The 18,707-nt window shown below is 39.3% G+C and overlaps 1 protein-coding gene across 1 annotated transcript in view; it reads right to left on the reverse strand.

Annotated features, from left to right (window-relative positions):
* Positions 1–1,452: 1,452 nt before the first annotated feature.
* The window catches only part of SLC9A3 (solute carrier family 9 member A3), a 119,046-nt gene continuing 101,791 nt past the window's right edge, over positions 1,453–18,707 (reverse strand). The window contains exons 11-16 of the mRNA XM_074206829.1: positions 7,119–7,234; positions 6,267–6,396; positions 5,270–5,446; positions 4,459–4,531; positions 2,813–2,926; positions 1,453–1,700 (exon numbers count right to left, since the gene is read on the reverse strand). Coding sequence (XP_074062930.1) covers positions 1,453–1,700; positions 2,813–2,926; positions 4,459–4,531; positions 5,270–5,446; positions 6,267–6,396; positions 7,119–7,234 — 858 coding nt within the window. The remainder of the gene's footprint in view (positions 1,701–2,812; positions 2,927–4,458; positions 4,532–5,269; positions 5,447–6,266; positions 6,397–7,118; positions 7,235–18,707) is intronic.

Here is an 18,707-nt window from a genome sequence, read left to right on the forward strand (position 1 = left end):
CCTTGAGAATTTTTGCTCTGTTTTCCATTTCTTACTTATTTACCTATCCACTTATTTATTAATGTTTCCTTTTTTATTGCCATTGGTTAGGAAGGTTGTAGGTTTGGCTAAACTGGAAGTGAGGAACTTACGACTTCCAGTTCTTTATTTCATCCTGCCTCAGTCCCATTCTTTTTCAACAGGACTATTCCCTGCTGCTTCTCAGACTGATACTTTCCTGTATCACTTCTCAGGGACTGGGAAAAGAAAGAAAAATACAACATGTAGCTATAAGTGTCCTTATAATTTTACAGCCATTTTCTTTAATTTCTAAGTATGAAAACGAAGAACCCAATGTTGATTTCATATACAAGTCCTGGTTGGGGGTTGGGAAGGCCCAAGATATTCTGCTTTCTATCTAGATTTTAGTTCTTAGAGCGACTGATTCTAGGTTCATTAGTTTGGGATTCTTTTTCAATCTTTCCTAGCTAGTGATATTCTCCTGGGATAGAAGCCCTGGTGAAGCTGCTGTAACCCCAAAACAAAGAGCAGGAAGACCCCAAATCCCCTCAAAACCTTCATCCCAAAGAGGGTAGTAACTGACCTACTGGAACAAAGCAGCCCTAAGTAAAGAAAGTAAAGGCATGGTGACTCTAGGACCTTTGATTCTCCCCTCAGTATTGGTGTCTCTGGTTGGGACATCCAAGGAGCAGAGCCATCTACCCAAGGACAGGGTCCCCAGCCTTGGCTAACAGAAGTTAGATTTGCCTACTTGGGAATTGTACTGGGTTCCTGCCATCCCTAAATTTAATAATCCACCAGGGAAATAGAATCACACTCAGGTTTCTGATCTTGTTGAATTTTATTGCTTTAATCCTTTCAGTAAATGAGAGGCAATGGGTACTGATGGGCCTTGCATGGACTTTTCAAATGCCTATTTTATCTTATACCTTAAGTGAATGAAAAAAGCAAGATTCTTCTTTTCCCCGAACCAAGACTATCTTTCCCTTCTTAATTCCTCACCTTAGCTCTCATCTCCTTTCGTGCTCAGATCTGAAGGCACAGCTTTCAATGAAAAAATCACTTACTATGGCAAAACATTAGTTTCATTTTAAATCACGCCTTAAGTTTGCTAGTAAAGAAAGAAATCATAGGTAGAGTAAATAAAAGTGACTTAAATGAGGAAGCACATTTGCACATGATTAGAAAAGCATTCCCTTTAAAATCAGTCTGTGTCTCCTGGGATTGACTAAAAAAGGAGACCCTCCATCAAGGAGTCGCAGCAGGGTCTCCTTAGGTTGTGTTCATATACAATGTGTCTCCCCGTCCAGTCAAAAGCAGGTTCAGACCAGGAGAGAAAGAAGAGAGTGGGAAATACAGAGAGGCAGAGAGAAAACTCATCTGAGGAGGAAAGAGATCAAAGAGTTAGTTAGAGGAAATAAGTTTAAAAAAATGAAGGTTACATTAAAAAAATTACATATGTGTAGATTCTGGAAGGAAAGACCGAGGCCGCTCCTCTGGACTGTCAGCTAGCAAAAAGGAATCAACTGACTTAGTGCTGAGCCGGATTGGTGTGAGACGTCTGAAGTTGCTGGGAGAGTATGGAATCTGTACGCGTGCCCTTTGCGAAGGCACCACTGTCTCCTCGGAAGACAGCCATGGTGGCACCTTGGTAAAGATGCTCTGATCCTCTTCCGTTGAAAAAACAGGGTTATCAATTCCTAGGAAAGAAGGGCAATGGGAAGTCATGTCAGTGATGGAGAGTCAAAGCAGTTGCTCCCTCCCCTGGAGGGAGTAGGAGCTCTGCCAGTCCTGAAGGGAGCACAGACCCTCAGGGCTGTTTGTGGCTAAATTTAGAATGTGCCTTGTCACCTTTCCTGGTTTATTTGCCTCATGACAGATACTCCCTGAAAAGAAAAAGGCCATTTGCAAGTAGACTGAAGATATTACATGGACTGGATACATGACTCCCCGGCTCCAGGTGCCAAGGAGTGAACCCCATCTGTAGCTATTTTATATTTATCTTTGCTGAATTTCAATAAAGCTCTTAATTGGATCTATTGAAAATAAAGGAAGATTCAATACATAGTAACAATCTATAGTAAAGAAAAATCTACCATAAAATAATCTACCATAAAAATAAAAAAATCTATATAAAAATGCCCTCATTATGATTCATTGTGGCATGGCAATGACCCTGGCTTTTCTGTGGCCAGGTCAGTAGAGTGCAAGCTTTGGCAGATTTTATCAAGGTGCCAAGGCCTAAAATGGATTTTGTCATTAAAGAACTAGACCAACTCCTTAAGTTCAGAGACATTCATGATGAGTGTGTATTTTAATGCTTTGATTGTTGTGTGTACAATGTAGCTATATTTACCAAAAAAAGAGCAAATTCTCATGAAATAGTCTTTTTAAATTTATTATTTATTTATGATCATTCCTTGGTGTTAAACAGGTTGAACTCAGGGTGATAAATTCTCTGGCCATAACAACTCCTGAAGACCATTTTCCATGCCATGAAGGGTTGAGATTTGTGCTGGTTTATGGAGTATACAAAGGACCATGCTTTTTGGGTATCAAAACAGACACCAAGTACTCTCCCAGTTTCCATCCCTCCCTATGCTCCTTGGTCTCACTGTATCACTGTTTTTTTTCACAACTCATGATTTGGGCATTTCCTTATCATGTAGCTAGCAACTTAAATTTCTTTGATGCATGGATACATTTCAAAACAGAGCTCATAGACAATCTCACTAATTGTAAGGCATTTTAAAATCTAGGGAATGTTCCCAATTTCTATACTGTGACCTCTTTCAGGGGTTCCTTTCCTTACCTGTAGTTGAATCTGTGGCTGTGTCTTGAGTAACACTGGCTAGAAACTCAATCCCACCACTCATTTGCTCAGCTTCATACTCATTAGTTTCTTCAGCATCTGAAAATTCCAGTTCTAAGAGAAGGAGAAACTATGGATAAAATTCTGCATTCCAGAAACACAGGGTCAAACCAAAGCTGGTGGCTATTCAGGACAATGTTTAAAAGTAAATACCATTTCTCATGAAAAAGTTTGCATAAGCTACAAGGTTTTCAATCTGGGTTCCTGTCCTGGAGATCAGTAACTGTTCCATTCTCATTTCTCAGAAATAGTATTAACCAGGAAATGGTTTCCAGGGAAAAAGCAGGTCAATGAATCATAATGTCATTGTGGGGATCAAGAAATGAAAGGAAATCCAAATACCCACTTATGTATCCCATATGCCTCTATCCATTCATATTTTGAATATTTGGGGACAGAGAGTAGAAAATAGAAGAGACATCTTCTGATCCAAGCATAAATTGGGCTTAAGTGAAGTTGCACAAAGTGGTTGACCTCATTCTCTTCCAGAGTCTTCATGGTCTAGTGATCAAATCATCTGGTGATGATTTGAGATGTAGTGAATGACCTTGGTGCCTTCGATGTCTAACCAAGCTCTAAGCACTGGTTTCAGCTGCCTTCATAGCCGTTGGAACAAATTGTTCTCATCCGCCCATTCCACGAGGGGAAGTCTTCAAATGCTTAGGGTAGGACCTGCCCCACCCCAGTTCACCAATGAGTTTGAGACCCCTTGGCTACCCCCAACCTGGTGTAGCCCTTCTACTGAAACAGTTTATTGGGGTATGATCGCTAAGCATGCTATAGCTTCTCGGAACCACAGGTGAGAGGTGGCTTAGGTGGACATCAAAGGTGGAGAGCAGCTCTGAAAAAGGCTTGGCAGCCCTCACAGCATCTAGTCATCCCTCAACACTAAACCTCAATAATCCATACCCCATAGCATAACAGAAGGGGACTGGAGGGATAGTGAATCATTCTATATCTGTTGTGAGGTAGAGGAATACTATTACTTTAGTGCTTCAGGTGCTTCCTATGGATGTGTTGGTGCAGATGGAGACTGTGACTCTGACATGACTTAGAGGATGGTTTCATGGATAGTGGTAGCCACAAAAGCTGATGATGGAACTTTCTGAGCTCAGGCTGGACTCTGGATCACAGAGTCTGCTGCCAGTCCTATAAGAGAACTACAGTTCTGCTGGGGAAGGCCTTTAAGAAACCAGCAGGGTCTCCTCCAAGCCTTGGGGTACCATCTGCACAGAGCCCCTATGGAGGGAGGACTCGCACTCCATTATTGAAAAGCCTCTCAACAACTCCTTATCTTACTGGTTTTGAGAATTCAGAAAGAACAGGGTCATATAGAAGTGAAGAAAGAGCTGCTGTGGAGGCTCTGATACCCCTGCTGGGGTGGGGTGCACCAGAGAGTTTGCTTGCTTTCTGAGAGAGGGTCATTTGAGGGGCTTGAGGTGGAAGCCTCTTAAGCAGTATTCCCTTCTTCCTGACCCATTCCTTCCCTCCATCCCTCCTGCCTAGCAGTATTTACCAGGGGTTAGATCTGCCAAGAGCAGTTATAGATTTGTGTCTAAAGGAAATGTAATTAATTAAACAATTACCTTTCTCCTTAAAAGCAAAATCACGTGTGGGGCTTTCCATTGGGATTTTTCCATTGGGTATGCTACTGTTTCTCTGTAAAACAAAAATGAAGTGACAGTTCAAAGTTTATCAGAGACACATTTCTAACCTCTGAAACCATTGCACTGGGTACTCAGAACCTTGTTATAATAGTTGATGTTTTAGTAGAGCTTTAAGGTTTCCAAACACTTTACATATATTTTACAATTGTCCTGACAAGGATAATAATAATAACAATAATAACTAATATGTGTGTGGCATGTTAATGTATAGGCCACAATGTTTTCATCCTGAATTATGTTCCCTCTTAATTCATAGGCACGGACTCATGTAACAAGTCAGGACCTGGGCTTAGTTTCCCCATTTAGAAAAGGAAAGGGTTAGGTTGGTAATGTCTTGGTCCCTTCTAGGCCTGCCATAATTCTGTGAGAAAGACCCTCTAAAGTATTTCCATTTACATATGATAAATGGGAAATTCAGGGAGATTAAACACCTTGCTCAGGGCCACACAGCCAGTAAGAATCAGGGATAGGATTCAAATCCTTCATGTCCAGCATTTTTCCTACTATACCAACCTGTGTCTCCTTTCAGGATCCATGCCAAGTGACTGCCCACCTGAGGTGAAACTACCTTATTAATTAGCTAAGTTATTATAAGTAACTGACTAACATCAGTAACTAAATTCCCTTGAATGGGGTCCAAGATGGAACTACCTCCTACTGAATTCTCCTATTCAGGAAATAGTATGAAAATGCTATGTCCATGTCACTTAGACATAGCTACATGCCTTACCCTCTTCTGGCCTCGCTCTCTCTTGTAGAGTTTGGCAGTCTTTTTGGTTTGGTTTATTCCAAGTTTGGTAGATTTGAAAGACTCTAAGCGCTTCCTCATTGTTCTATGGAAAATTTCTTTGTCTTGTTTTTCATCTTCATTTGACGTTAACTCATGCCGACTGTAGAGGTGTTTGTACTATGGAAAGCAAAGGGGAAACAAATGAAGCAATAAAGGAACAGGTAATTAAGCTGTACTCAAGTCATGCACACGGCTTAGAGGGCTTCAGATTACTTATGAACCCTAAGGTGATTCATGGGTTTAACCAACTTCTTTCCAATATCCAATACTAGGGTTTCCATCCCTCATAAACTCTGACCTACTTTCTATTCAGGGCTCTTCAATAAATCCACTCTGGTGACCTTTAGTTTTGTAATTTATTATTCCAGGAAAAAAAGAAGCAAAACTGATGGGCCTAAATTGAAATACTGTAGTTCCTTGTCTCCTTGGCTTTTACAGAAGCAAAAGAATGATAGAGGAAAACCCAGGAACTTCCTGTTAGAAGGTGAGAGGATCATTCATTGACCCTCACAAAGGTCTTCTTGGACCTTCCCAATCCAACAAAAGTCCACAGATGCTAAAGCGGGCCCTCAGGTCTTGTTCTTGTGGAGCTGCTGAAAGAAGGCAGCAGGGCCTTGATAGAGCTGGAGCCCTGCCTGCCCCTGGACTAACTGATCCACCAAGCTGGCTCCCTCTCCCCACCATCTCTCCTATCCCCCCTCCGGTTGCTTTGGGGAGGGGTCTGAGGGGGAATTTAAACCCTGTGTGTGTGTCCACAGCAGCCCTCATTTGCAGAGATGTTGGGGGAGAGGGAAGCAGCTCCTTTATGTCAACTTGCTGCCTCTTGCTTTGAGAGAAGTTATGCCAAATAGTGTTATGAATTTGTTAAGTCTTTAGCCTATTAGAGAAGTCCAAAGTGTCAGCACTAAGAAAAACCCTCATATGGAGCTCCAGTCACCTCTTGTCTGGGTTTATAGAGATACTGCTGCAGGGTATGGTGAGTGACAGTGTCCTCCGTATCCCGAATACTCTTTCTCCTCTGCTCCAGAGCCTGCATGTCTAGGCAGACAGTGCTGACATTTTCCCTCCTAAAATTGACCAGCAGACAAGATGTATTATTTCTCAGCTACAAATAAGTATGAACTGCTGCAATCACTAAAGAGCGTGGCTTGTGCCAGGGCCTAAGGCCACAATGCTTTCATCCTGAGTTATGTTCCCACTTAATTCATAGGCACTGACTCATGTACCAAGCCAGGACCTAGGCTTAGTTTCCCCATTTAGAAAAGGAAAGGGTTAGGGTTGGTAATATCTTGGTCCCTTCTAGGCCTGCCATAAGGTGATCCAGGAGCAGTAGAGCAGGGGTGATGAATTCAGACACTTTCTACCAAGGTCTTTGCTGCTGCCCTCTTGTTTCATTTTATTATCTTGTAGTGATGGCCAAGACAAACAAAATTTGATTTGATTGGCCAATAAACTAATGTTTTATATAAGAGGAAGGAGATGAGACTGACCCTTTCTTCCTAGAATCACAATCACGATCAGGGATCCAACTGCCCGGGACTAAATGTGCAATAGAGGCACTCATTGATTAACTGATTGATTGTTATTATTGTCACAGGCCTCAAGAGTTCCCAAGGTTCAAGGACTCTACCTTTCCTATCACTTTCTTCACTTCCATGCTAGGGACAGGTTTGGGATAGAACAGTCATACATTGTTGTTCATTGACAAGGCCTTCTACCCATGTACTCAGACACCATCCACCTGATTTATTTTCTACTGAAGGAAAAACCCAGCGAGTGGAATTCTTACAGTAAATAAGAGACCGAAGCTTCTACGGTAGATGGACGAGGGGTGCTGAAGTCCACATTGACAATGTTGTCAGTGCTTGGTGAACGGATAAATGCCAGAGATCCTCTTCGCTCTCCCTATTATGGATTTAGAGAAATATTTCTGTTAGTCAAACTAAGTAGTGCCTAATACTGATACAGGGGTTGGAAATCAGCCTTGACTCCTTGCTAAAAGTACCAGTCATTTATAAGCTCACTATCTTCTCCTCTCAGGCTACCCAATCATCCTCTGGGAATGAAAGACCAATCTAGATAATGTTCTGAATGATGGGTACAGCAGCTCTGCAAGTCCAGAGAATAAATTAACCTTCCTGCCACACTATTTCTATTTCTCATGATAGCAGTCAATAGGAAGACAGCTTGGAGAGGTAGAAAGAGCCCTGGTCTTAGGGTCAGGAGTCATGGGTGAGGGTGCCAGGTCCAATGTTTCCTCATTTGTAGTATGAATAGGTACAAGCTGCTATGTCTCAGGGGTTTCTTTTAAAGTGTAGATAAGAATGTTAATACAACTTACTTCATGGAATTATGAGGAAGGATCTTCATCTTAATCTTAAAATTCTGTATAATATAAAGTTGGTATTATCGTTATTGAATCAAAGTGGGAATGATGGATAAAAGAAGCAGTGAAACAGCTTCTAGCTTGGTTTGAGGAAAAGCCCCCTAATGAAGAGATGATGCAAAAGTGGGATGGGCTGTCCTGTAGAGCAGTGGAAGCAGCAGCCCCCTTACTTGGAGGCCTTTTGACTTCCTTTTGGTGACTGATCTTCTTTCATCTGGGGAAGATGGCATTTCTGAGAATTTTAGGTAGGTCAGAGAAAGCCAACAGCATTCTGTCCTTTACTATCTTGGCAGTATACATTGAATGTTCAGGAGAGGACAGTAAATCCTGCCAATTAGCATTGAAAATATATGGGGACGAGGGAAGAGAGAAAGAGAGAGGAGAGAGATGGAAGGAGAGAAAGGAAGAGCAAGAGAAGTGAGAAAAAAGAGAGAGAGAAGCAAGAAAAAAGAGGGAGAGAGAAAGAGAGAGAGAAGAGAACAGGAGAGAGATGGAGAGAGGATGAAGGGGGAGAGGAAGGAGAGAAAGGAAGAGAGAGAAGCAAGGAAAAGAGGAGGGAAAAAGGAGAGGAGAGATAGTGCATGTGAGAGAGAGAGAGAGAGAGAGTGTCAAACTAATGCAGAAGCTGTAAACTAATTAAAGTTGTTAAGATTCTTGAACAGGCTACTTGAACTACCCAGTTAGACAGTTAATAATTATCTAGTGAAAGAAAGAAACTTGGAGGGGAAAGTCCATGTGAAAGAGAATAGCTCAATTTAAACTCTTGAAAAAATATTATTGAATATATTGTCCTTGGTAGTAAATATACATATTTATATTAAATGTCACCACTCATTTACCATCAGAAAATTATATTTTATCAAGTTATATGAGCAAATCTTTGTTTCCACAATGTTTCTCTTCAGTATATAATAGCTATATCAGACCACCAGGAGGAGAGTGGGGTTAGAGTTGATAGGCTGAGTTGGGGTACAAGAAGAAAGGTGTGCTCAAGTTTCTCAAGCCCCAATATTTTTATTCTCATGCATTCATATTAAAATGAGCCTTAAGGGCTGTGTTGAAGGGGGAAGGAAGTCACAAAAAGGCCCTAAAAGAGATGTACAAAGTGGGTAGTGCAGATCCATTGTCTTGGCCTTGGTAGGAACCCTTAAGTGCTTTTTATTCTATCCAGGAGGTATCTCCTCTGAACTTCTGGCAGCCTCCTAGTGCTATGAGCTATTAGTAGAGCCTTGGGGTCTGGGACGATCCATGATTCCAGGTTTGAGTTCTTGTTCAGAATCACAAGCCCCACAGATTGGTTGATGCAGGAGGTATAGACTCGTGATGCTTTCTTAAAAGACATTTGGATTAGGCCCACAGTCAAACCACAAGAACCCGGGTTACTCTAGAGCCTGCACTTTAGAGATCATCTCATCCTCCTCTTCCATTTTTGAAAAGGAAACTGAAGCATGGAAACTTTGAGGGACTTGCCCAACATGACCGAGGTAGTGACTGGTATTGCAAACCTGGATGGATCCCCTGGCTCCAAGTCCAGTGCCCATTCCTTGATCCCTACTTGCTGCCAGCCACCCCCCACTGTGAGTAAAGGGCACTCGGGACCAAGGCTCCGTTCTGTGGGGCATGTTTTTCACTGGGAGATAACCACAGTCATTGTACAGGAACAGCATTGGCTTTGATCCTTAATAATGGTGACCTTTGATAGTGCAGAGTGTACCTGAGGGTTCTCATAATCGGATGGCCACGTGAACACTGGAGGAAGAGCAGGGATTTAATCATAGCCAGGGCCATGTGGCAGGATTTACTGTCCTCTACTGAGGCTAATCTGAGTGGGTCATGGGTTTCACAGGGGGGCTTATGATGACTGGAATTTATGATCTTTTCTTGTTATTTATTTAGCACCTATTAACAGGTGGATAAAGAATGTGATAAGAATGAATACCAAAGATGTCAAAAAGAGAATGCCTTGCATTCCACTCTGAATCTCTGTTAATAGTCCCTCACTTCCTTAAACTTATTTAGAGTTTTTGAATCCCTTTTAAATACATTCTCTTATTTGAGCCTCACAACCATCCTGTGAAATGGATGGATGGTAATGGCTCTTCACACTTACTATCACTTTACAGAGTGCTTATTTTCAGCAACTTTTTTATCTTCAGGTATTATTTTAATTTGTATATTATTTCATTCTCTTTTCTCATCTGTAAAATATGGATAATGACATGTGAGTATCCCAAAAGATATTTGTAAAAGTTTACCAAGACCAGTGCCTGGTGGCACAGTAAGGGAGCTAAGTAAATTTTGGCTATTGTTATTATTGTTATTATTATTATTATTTTAATATAGACTCTTTATAGGGTCAGCATTTATAAACTTCCAATATCTGACTTCTACTTGTTCAGCTTTGTCTTTGGGAAATGTTCTTCTTTAATCTTTAAAAATAAGTTTTTTAAATATTTTATTTTTCATCCAATTACATTTTAATACTCAATTTTTTTTAATGCTTTGAGTTCCATATTCTGTCCTTCCTTCTTTCCTATGAGCAACAAAAGTACCATACATATGGTTCTTCACCATCTGTAATTGCCTTTATTTTCTTACTTATTCTCTGTCTCTTCGTCCTCCTCCATGCAACAAGGTAAAAGGAGTACAGATCTCAAAAGAATTAAAATATACGCTACTCAAAGAATAACGGATATGCATGATGGATATGAATAGGCTATGACCTCTTCCTGAGGTTGTCTTGAATGCAGTTGACGAGTAGTGATGTGAGAGAAATCATCAATAATGCCTCACATGTGTACAGTGTTTGAAGATTTAGGATGTGATTTTCCCCCACAATAATCTTGTGAGTGGAGTCTTACAAGTGATATTTTCCCTTTATTATAGGTGAAGAATCCAAGGTTTTGACAAGTTAAGTGACTGGCCTGAGATCACACAATTTAGTCTAGGATTGGAACCAAGGTCTCTCCTGATTCCAAGGTCAACAATTCTTTTATAAAGAATCAGCTATTGAATTGTGACTATTTCTTCTACACTAAATATGTGGAATTTTACTAGTGGAATTTGAAAAGTGGTGCTCTGGTCAGTGGCAGTCCTTCCCCAAAGCTTGGGGGATTTCAATGCAGTGAGGATGTTTTACTGCTGTGGTTCCCTGTAGAGGTAGCTTGTCTTGTCTCATCTAACACGTGCTAGACTGAGTCTGGTACTCATCTCAAGGGAAGAGAGAAGTTGTAAAGTTCCTGTAAAACTTGCCTTTCAACTGTCCCTTGCCTGTATTAACATTAGTTGCCACAATTTGCTATAAAGGGATTATTTATTAATACTTAACTCTTCCAAATCATAAGTCAGTACTAGCAATGATTCCATCACTACTATTGTTCTTCAAAAATGAGCTGCTATATTTCCAGTTAGAGGGCAAGTATTATTAACCTGAGGAATACTTTAGAAACTGAGATTCAGAAAGCTCAAAGTCATATAGTTAATAGATACTCCTTATGCTGCTGAAATCCTCTCTATGTTGCCTAGCTGAATATCGATAAATAGAAAAGACAAATTTGTTATAAATTCAATGAAATCACTCATTTGGTTTGATCAGGTCATTTTAAAAGATGGGAAAACTCTTAGACAGCAGGAGCTGTATATATTTAACTGACCTCACACAATGCACAGTGCAATATGGCAAGCCTACATGTGGCCTTGCATCTCAGGAATCTGAGTCTTCCAAGCTCATGATATTTGAATGTCAGCCTGCTAAGTGTCTGAGGCAAGATTTGAACTCAGGAAGATGATTCTTCCTGATTCCAGGCCTGGTGCCACCTGGTTACCCCTATAGTATTATAGTTTTTTTTAAATAACGAAATAGTAATAATATCAAGTTTATACCAACTGTAAAGGAAGTATCGTTTGTCATTTCATCGTATTATTGTCCACACCTTAAAGGCATAACAAACCTTCCTATTCCTAGGATCTAACACTGAGAGGCAAAATTGAGGTTGTAAGCATATCAGTAAAAATAATCAGGTGGTCATGGAAAGTTGGAGATATGAGAAGATAGGAGAAAAGCTCAGGGAAGAAGACATTCTGGGCTAAGGTAATAGCAATGGTAATGCACAGAGATAGGAATAAGCACAGCATGTGAGATTTAAGTGAACAAAGTAAAGGTATGTGCTGAATTTCCTCATGGGCCTAGATGCTGATAAGGGAAGGAAGTTAAAAGAATAGTAGGGACAGAGCATACCTTGGAAAAGAAAGGTTATGGTGTCAGGCATGATTTGAAAAGATAAGAAACATGACAATCATGGGTCATAATGAATAAGGGCTATTTTTTCCCCTTAAGATGTCACAGGGAGGGGGGGAAGCTAGGTGGCATAGTGAATAGAGCATCAGCCCTGGAGTCAGGAGTACCTGAGTTCAAATCCATCCTCAGACACTTAATAATTACCTAGCTGTGTGGCCTTGGGCAAGTCACTCTTAACCCAATTGCCTTAAATACATAAAATTTTTAAAAAAAGATGTCACAGGGAGGGGTAGTGGGGAAATGAATGACTATAAGCAATATCACTTTATAAAACAGTAAAAAGTTCCTGGGCGGGGGTGGGGGAGTAAACTTTTAAAGAATCTGGTTTCAGATTATGCTAAACCAGAGCATAAACTAAGTATATGCAGATGCAACAAGAAGAACAAAAAGTGAATATGAAATGAAGTTGATCTTCTGGTGTTTCTGGAGCACTCTATTGGCAACATATGGTCCCTATTTAATACCTCACATATAACTCTTTAAGATTTACAAAATATTTTCTCCACAAGGCTATGGGAACAGGGAATTCAAGCAAGATTATTCCTGCTTGTAGATGAGGAAGTCAACATTCAGAGAAATTAAGTGACTTTCTCAGGGTCACACAGTTCTCTGAGTCCAAGTTGGAATATGAATCCAGGTCTTTGTACTCTTTGGCTCAAAAGTATTCTTTTCCATTAAGTGAAATTTATTTTCTTTCCATGAGGAAGTGAAAAAAGAACTTGGGAAGATGTAGTTGAGAAAAGCAATAGTACCTGACCATATAGAGGCAGAAAAAGCCATGCTATCAATGACACAATTTAAAAAGACTTAGGTACTTCTTTTTAAGATATCTTTTAAAAGAAGACTGGAATTTTCTCAAAGAATTGAAAAGGTCAGATGTAATATTTTAAAACAAAAAGGTGGTTGAGAAGGTATCAGCAGTTACTGACAAAAATATATATATATATATATATATGTATGTCTCTTCTTAATCAATAGTCTTTATGAAAATGATTTAGACACATACAGAGGATATCTTTGATGAAAATATGAGAAGGTAAGCTTTCACAGATTATTTCTATAGTAGATTATATCTTTAGACACCACTCTAATGGGAAATATAAAAAGCAAAATCATTTTTGATTCTATTATTTATGATTTTTTAAATAGGAATTTGACTTCCTTTCTTTAGGCTTGCACATGGTAAGCACTTACATGGCAGTCAAAAAATGATACTTTCTCTGGAGAACCTTAGTATTGATTGTGAGACATGGAAAATACTGGTACAGAACTGCCCAACATGAGCATGATGCCCAGCTTCAAAGAAAGCACTGTGCTTTATGAGTAAAGGAGAATCTTAGAAGCGTAAGGGAAGGGTAATAAGCTACACCAATCCAGAGCCACCTCCACTCTAAATATTCTAATGGACTTCTTGTGCCCAGTCTTTATAGTACCTTCTGAACTTGCAATGGTCTGATCAGTCAGCTGAATACATTGCACCTGATGCCAACATTGCAATATCATTTGATCGTCTTAGAAAAAGGAAAACGAATAACAACAACCTCCCTTCCCTCCCCAGGCTTGTAAAGAAAGTATTTCATAACCCTTAAGTGTAGTGTTGGAATCTAAACATTGTATTTCCACTGTTACTACTGATGCCGATAGATCTGTTCCATTTCCCATGAAAAGCTCAATCAAATTGTTTCTCATGTATATATTAAAATCATTCAAAACTTTCAGAGAGGGCAGCTAGGTGGCACAGTGGATAAAGCACCGGCCCTGAAGCTAGGAGTACCTGGGTTCAAATCCAGTCTCAGACACTTAATAATTACCTAGCTGTGTGGCCTTGGGCAAGCTACTTAACCCCATTTGCCTTGCAAAAACCTAAAAAAGCAAACAAAAAACCCCAACTTTAACAGAGATGATAACTTGTTTCATAATCTACTGTTCATCAATCTCGGGCAAGGCTTACAACAACATAACCAATGTGTATGCTCACTATGTATTTATTAGTGTTATGGAAGATGTCACTCAAGAGTCCAAATACAAAAGAAATCCCCTATCAAGGGTGAGTTTCTCCAGATGTTCCTTTTAATGGGTATCATTATGTTGAATGATTGAGCCCTGGAACACTATAAATTTTCCTCATGAGATCAGCAGTCATTCAAAAAAGACTGACCAAACCACTCATATTAGAAATACAAAGTGACTGAAAAATACAATTTTGTAAAGATTAGGAAACACAGTGTTGAGTAGGGTAACTCTCCACCTGAGTTAGTTCACCAGTATACATTCCTTAGAAATGTGATGATAGCCAATAAACCAGACACAGAAATGAAGGAAATAGGCATATCACATTTGGGAAACTGAACAGCATTTTCAATTACATTGACCTGCTTATTACCACAAATGCTATCTTTTTATAAACACTAATATTCACTTCATGATACTATATAAATGAAAATCACAGATCTCAAAAGAATCAAAATATACGGTACTCAAAGAATAATGGATATGCATGATAGATATAAACAGGTTATAACCTCTTCCTGAGGTTGTTTTGAATGCAGTTGACTTGAGTAGTGATGTGAGAGAAATCATCAATAATGCCTCACATGTGTACGGTGTTTAAAGATTTAGGATGTGCTTTCCCCACAATAATCTTGTGAGTGGAGTCTTACAAGTGATATTTTCCCTTTATTATAGGTGAAGAATCCAAGGCTTTGACAAGTTAAGTGACTGGCCTGAGATCACACAATTTAGTAAGTAGTAGATCTGGGACTGGAACCAAGGTCTCTCTTGATGCCAAGGTCAACAATTTTCCCAATAACCCCCTATCTTTCAAGAACAGGTATGACAAGAAAAGTCGATGGGCTGGTCATGTAGTAAGAATGAAGGATAAGAAACAAGACAGTCAAAGAGTTGCCCAGGCATTTATTTATGGGAGACAGATAAATACGAAAGAATACAAAAAGGCACAGATGAATTCAAATTTGTACTAGCAGAGGAAGTAGCACAGGTTCACAAAACCTGAGAGTTGGAAGGGATTTCGTTGGTCATCTAGTCGGACCATGCTGAAAAGATCATGGATCTATTAAGATATCAAAATGGAAACATCCTGAAGTAGTTGTAAACATGGTATTAGAGTTAGACAGAGAGGCTGACATTGTAATTGGAAGTATTCAGTACTGCTGTGATAGTTGGATCAAGGAGGAAAGATGACTTATTCAAGGTAAGGCTCAAAGAAAGAGAAGAAAAATTATGGCGATGACCTCAGTGAGAGGCTGAGGAACAGGGATATACTTTTTTTTAAGAGAAAACATACAGGAAGAAGAGTTAGCAATTTAGAGAGATATAGAAGGAGAACCATAATAGAAACTAAAGGAGAAGAGAGTTTTAAAGAGGAGGATGTGTCAACAATGTTAAATGTAGCAAAGAGGTGAAAGTAGATATGATTGAAAAAACAACCAAACTTTTAATTCAATCTGTATAGTTGTAGGGATATTGCAAGGGATTAAGAAGGAATCAAATTATGAAGAAATGAAAGGAGAAAATATAAACCAGCAACTCAGTAACTCCAACTGTTGTTGGAGGGATGGAAATGAATAGGTAGGGGCAAAACTGTCCTTTTAAGGGTTTTTGGTGTTTCTTTTTTAAAGAAGGAGAAACCTGAGAATGTTTGAAGAGAGGGAGGAAGGTGGCTCATTTCCCTTTATTGACAAAGTTACTGGACTAATAGGTCAGGAGAAAATCATAGGGTTAGTTTACCTAGATTTTAGCAAAATATCAAATTTTCATTTGCAAGATTTTTCCATAAATCGTAAAAAAAATGTGGGCTACATGAAAGTATATTTAAATGGATTCAAAACTGATAGAATGAATTCTAAAGAACAGACATTAATAGATTGAAGTTATCTTGACAAAAAGTCTCCAGGGGAGTGTCTCAGATATCTGAGTTTGATCCTATGCTCTGTGAGAATTTTATCAGTGACCTGAATAAAATCATAAATGGCATGCTTATCAAGTTTTCATATTATGCCAAGCTAGGATGCTTAACTCACACAGAGAACACAGAGATAAAATGGAAATTTTAAAAGGTTCTTGAATCAAGATCAAATTTTGAAGCTATGAATATAGTCATAAACTTGGGTACTAAAAATTAACTTCATAAAAAAGGGGAAATATATGTATTTGTATACATATCTATAGAAATAACAAATATATATACATATATACATATATTTATATATACATATTTTTTCTTCTACTTTAAAAGATACGCCACAAATCCCTTAAGCTAACATTTTTGCCTCTTCCTATTCATTTTTTCCCTTCACCAACAGTTCTCAAGTGAGTAGTTTATGTTTGCTTTTTCCATGTCTTCATGATTTGATCTGCTGCAATATGGCTTCCACTCCCACCACTATAGAAAGTGGTATTAAAAGTCACTGTCACTTCCTTAAGGTCAAATCCAAATATGTATTTTTTCTCAATCTGTGTATCTTTGGAGGAGGCACACTTATAATATATTCATATATATATTATATGTGTTTACATGTATTTGTGTGTATATGTCTTCCCCATCTTTAATTACATGTATGTATAGAAACATAAATATATATCCCTTGAAGAGAATTTTGTATTAGTGAACTGCAAGTGAAGTTAGTGTAATATTTGACTTCATTAGGAAGTTTTTAATGTCCAGGACTAGGCAGACAAAAACTCCCTCTTTCTGCTTTGGTCAGACTATACCTGGAGTTCTAAACACAAACATTTTAGGAATGAAAGTGAAAACTGGAAAATATCCAAATGAAAGCCAACCAAGATGGTGAAAGACCTGATGAAGATTAAAGATATCATATCAGATGAGAAGGCTTGGGGTGGGGAATTAAAGTTCATATTTATGAAGGACTGTCGGGTGGGAGGGATAAATACTCTGCTTGGTCCTAGAGGACAGAAAAAGAAACAATAAAAAGAAATTGAAATGGAGCAAATTTTGGCTCAATGTAAGAAAACATCCTAAGAATGAGTGTTATCCTAAAATGGAATTAATTGGTCTTAAGAGAGTTCTTCCTTATTAGAAAATTTCAGGAGAATAGGAGACTATATATCAGATATGTTGGAAGAGAGGAGTCTTATTCAAGTAAGGGCCAAACTAAAATAGCAGCTAAGTCCTTCCATTTCAGTGATTTTGTTTCTTTAAGTTAGCTGGAAGGTAACAATTAAAGCCTCATGTGGGAAGTAGAGTTTAAATTGAACCCTGAATGGCGCTGGAGATTTCAAGGAAAATGGAGATGAGGAGAGAGAATATTATGAATATGGTGCAGGAGACAGTCAGTGTGCTAGGCTGAGACATAAGAACATGTGAGGAGAGGGACTCAAAACCAGTTCAAAGATAGATTGGAGCTAAATGCTAAATAGGGAATTTGCATTCTCTTAGAGTCAATAAGCAGCCACTTGTCTGTGTGTGAGTGAAGAGGTGATAAGAGATGAGGGCAACCAAAAAAACTCAGCAAGGAGTGAGAGAGCTGAGGAGGAGGTCCCCAGGCTGTGAATGTGACTCTGCGGTAGGATGGAGAGGGTGATAGTTAGTGGTGTGGGTGAGCCCAGGGAGTTCAGGTTTAAACATGATGAATTTGAGCCATTTCATGGAAAATCCAGAAAGAGAGAGAGAGAGAGAGAGAGAGAGAGAGAGAGAGAGAGAGAGAGAGAGAGAGAGATGTCCAGGCTTGGAGCTCCAGATAAAGAAGAGATTTAAAGATGTTGGGTTGGGAATTGTCTACAGAGAGACAGTAACTGAAGCTAGGGGAGCTGAGATCACTGAAGAAGCAAAAATGGAAGAGGGCTCAGAAGGGTTCTAAGGTCAGCAAGGTTTCTTAGGAGGTGAGGATGGCTTCTGGAGCCCAGTGAAAGGTTACTTTAGAAATGAGAAAGGATCATTTCTTTCTCTTAGACAAGAGGATTGAAAGATAGATAGATGTAGAGACAGGGACATGTTAAAATGAAGATTTAGATACTGTGAGATTTCAAATCAGATGATTCTAATTTCTTTCAGAACTGTAGGAGGCAAGGTCAAGCAGTAGGAAAAAAGAGGGTTGAGAGAAAAAGTATTAAAAACTTCAGGAAAGGGATGAAATTTGACATAACTGAGATAATGAGCAATCCTTAAGAGTAACTGAAGGTAAAAGGATGCTGAGTATGAATGTCAGCCTACTTTGAAACAATGTCTGGAACATAATAGACGCTTAACAGTATTTATTGATAGTGACTATGACTTATAATGGCCAAATCTGCACAGTTATGAATTTCCTTCAGCAAAACACAGTGGCCCAGTCATGGAAGCAGAGAAGGCAGGTAGGGAGAGATCCAGGACTGGAACTGAGCAGGATGGACAACTTGGTGGTGAAGAGGAGGTGACTGAGCTGTGGAACAGGTAAGTATAGGGTTCTATCAAGGACATCAGTCTCTCCTCCCACTCTAAACCAGCCTGTAGGCAGCAGGCGAGAGAGGGAAAATATAAATGGGAACACTCAGCCATTGGGTCAGTGTTAGACAGATGCATCAAACTGTACTGACTGAGCTTTTTGTTTTGGAAAGAAAGAAAGCAAGGAAGCTATGTGAGACTTCTTTGTGACTAAGAAATGTAGAGTTGGGGAATCTGGTTAAGTCAAAGGCCAGGCCTCATGAAACATATCTTAGAGCAAACATGAGCGGCT

This window comes from Macrotis lagotis, chromosome X (genome assembly GCF_037893015.1).
Source record: "Macrotis lagotis isolate mMagLag1 chromosome X, bilby.v1.9.chrom.fasta, whole genome shotgun sequence".
In the NCBI taxonomy this organism is placed as follows: Eukaryota; Metazoa; Chordata; class Mammalia; order Peramelemorphia; family Peramelidae; genus Macrotis; species Macrotis lagotis.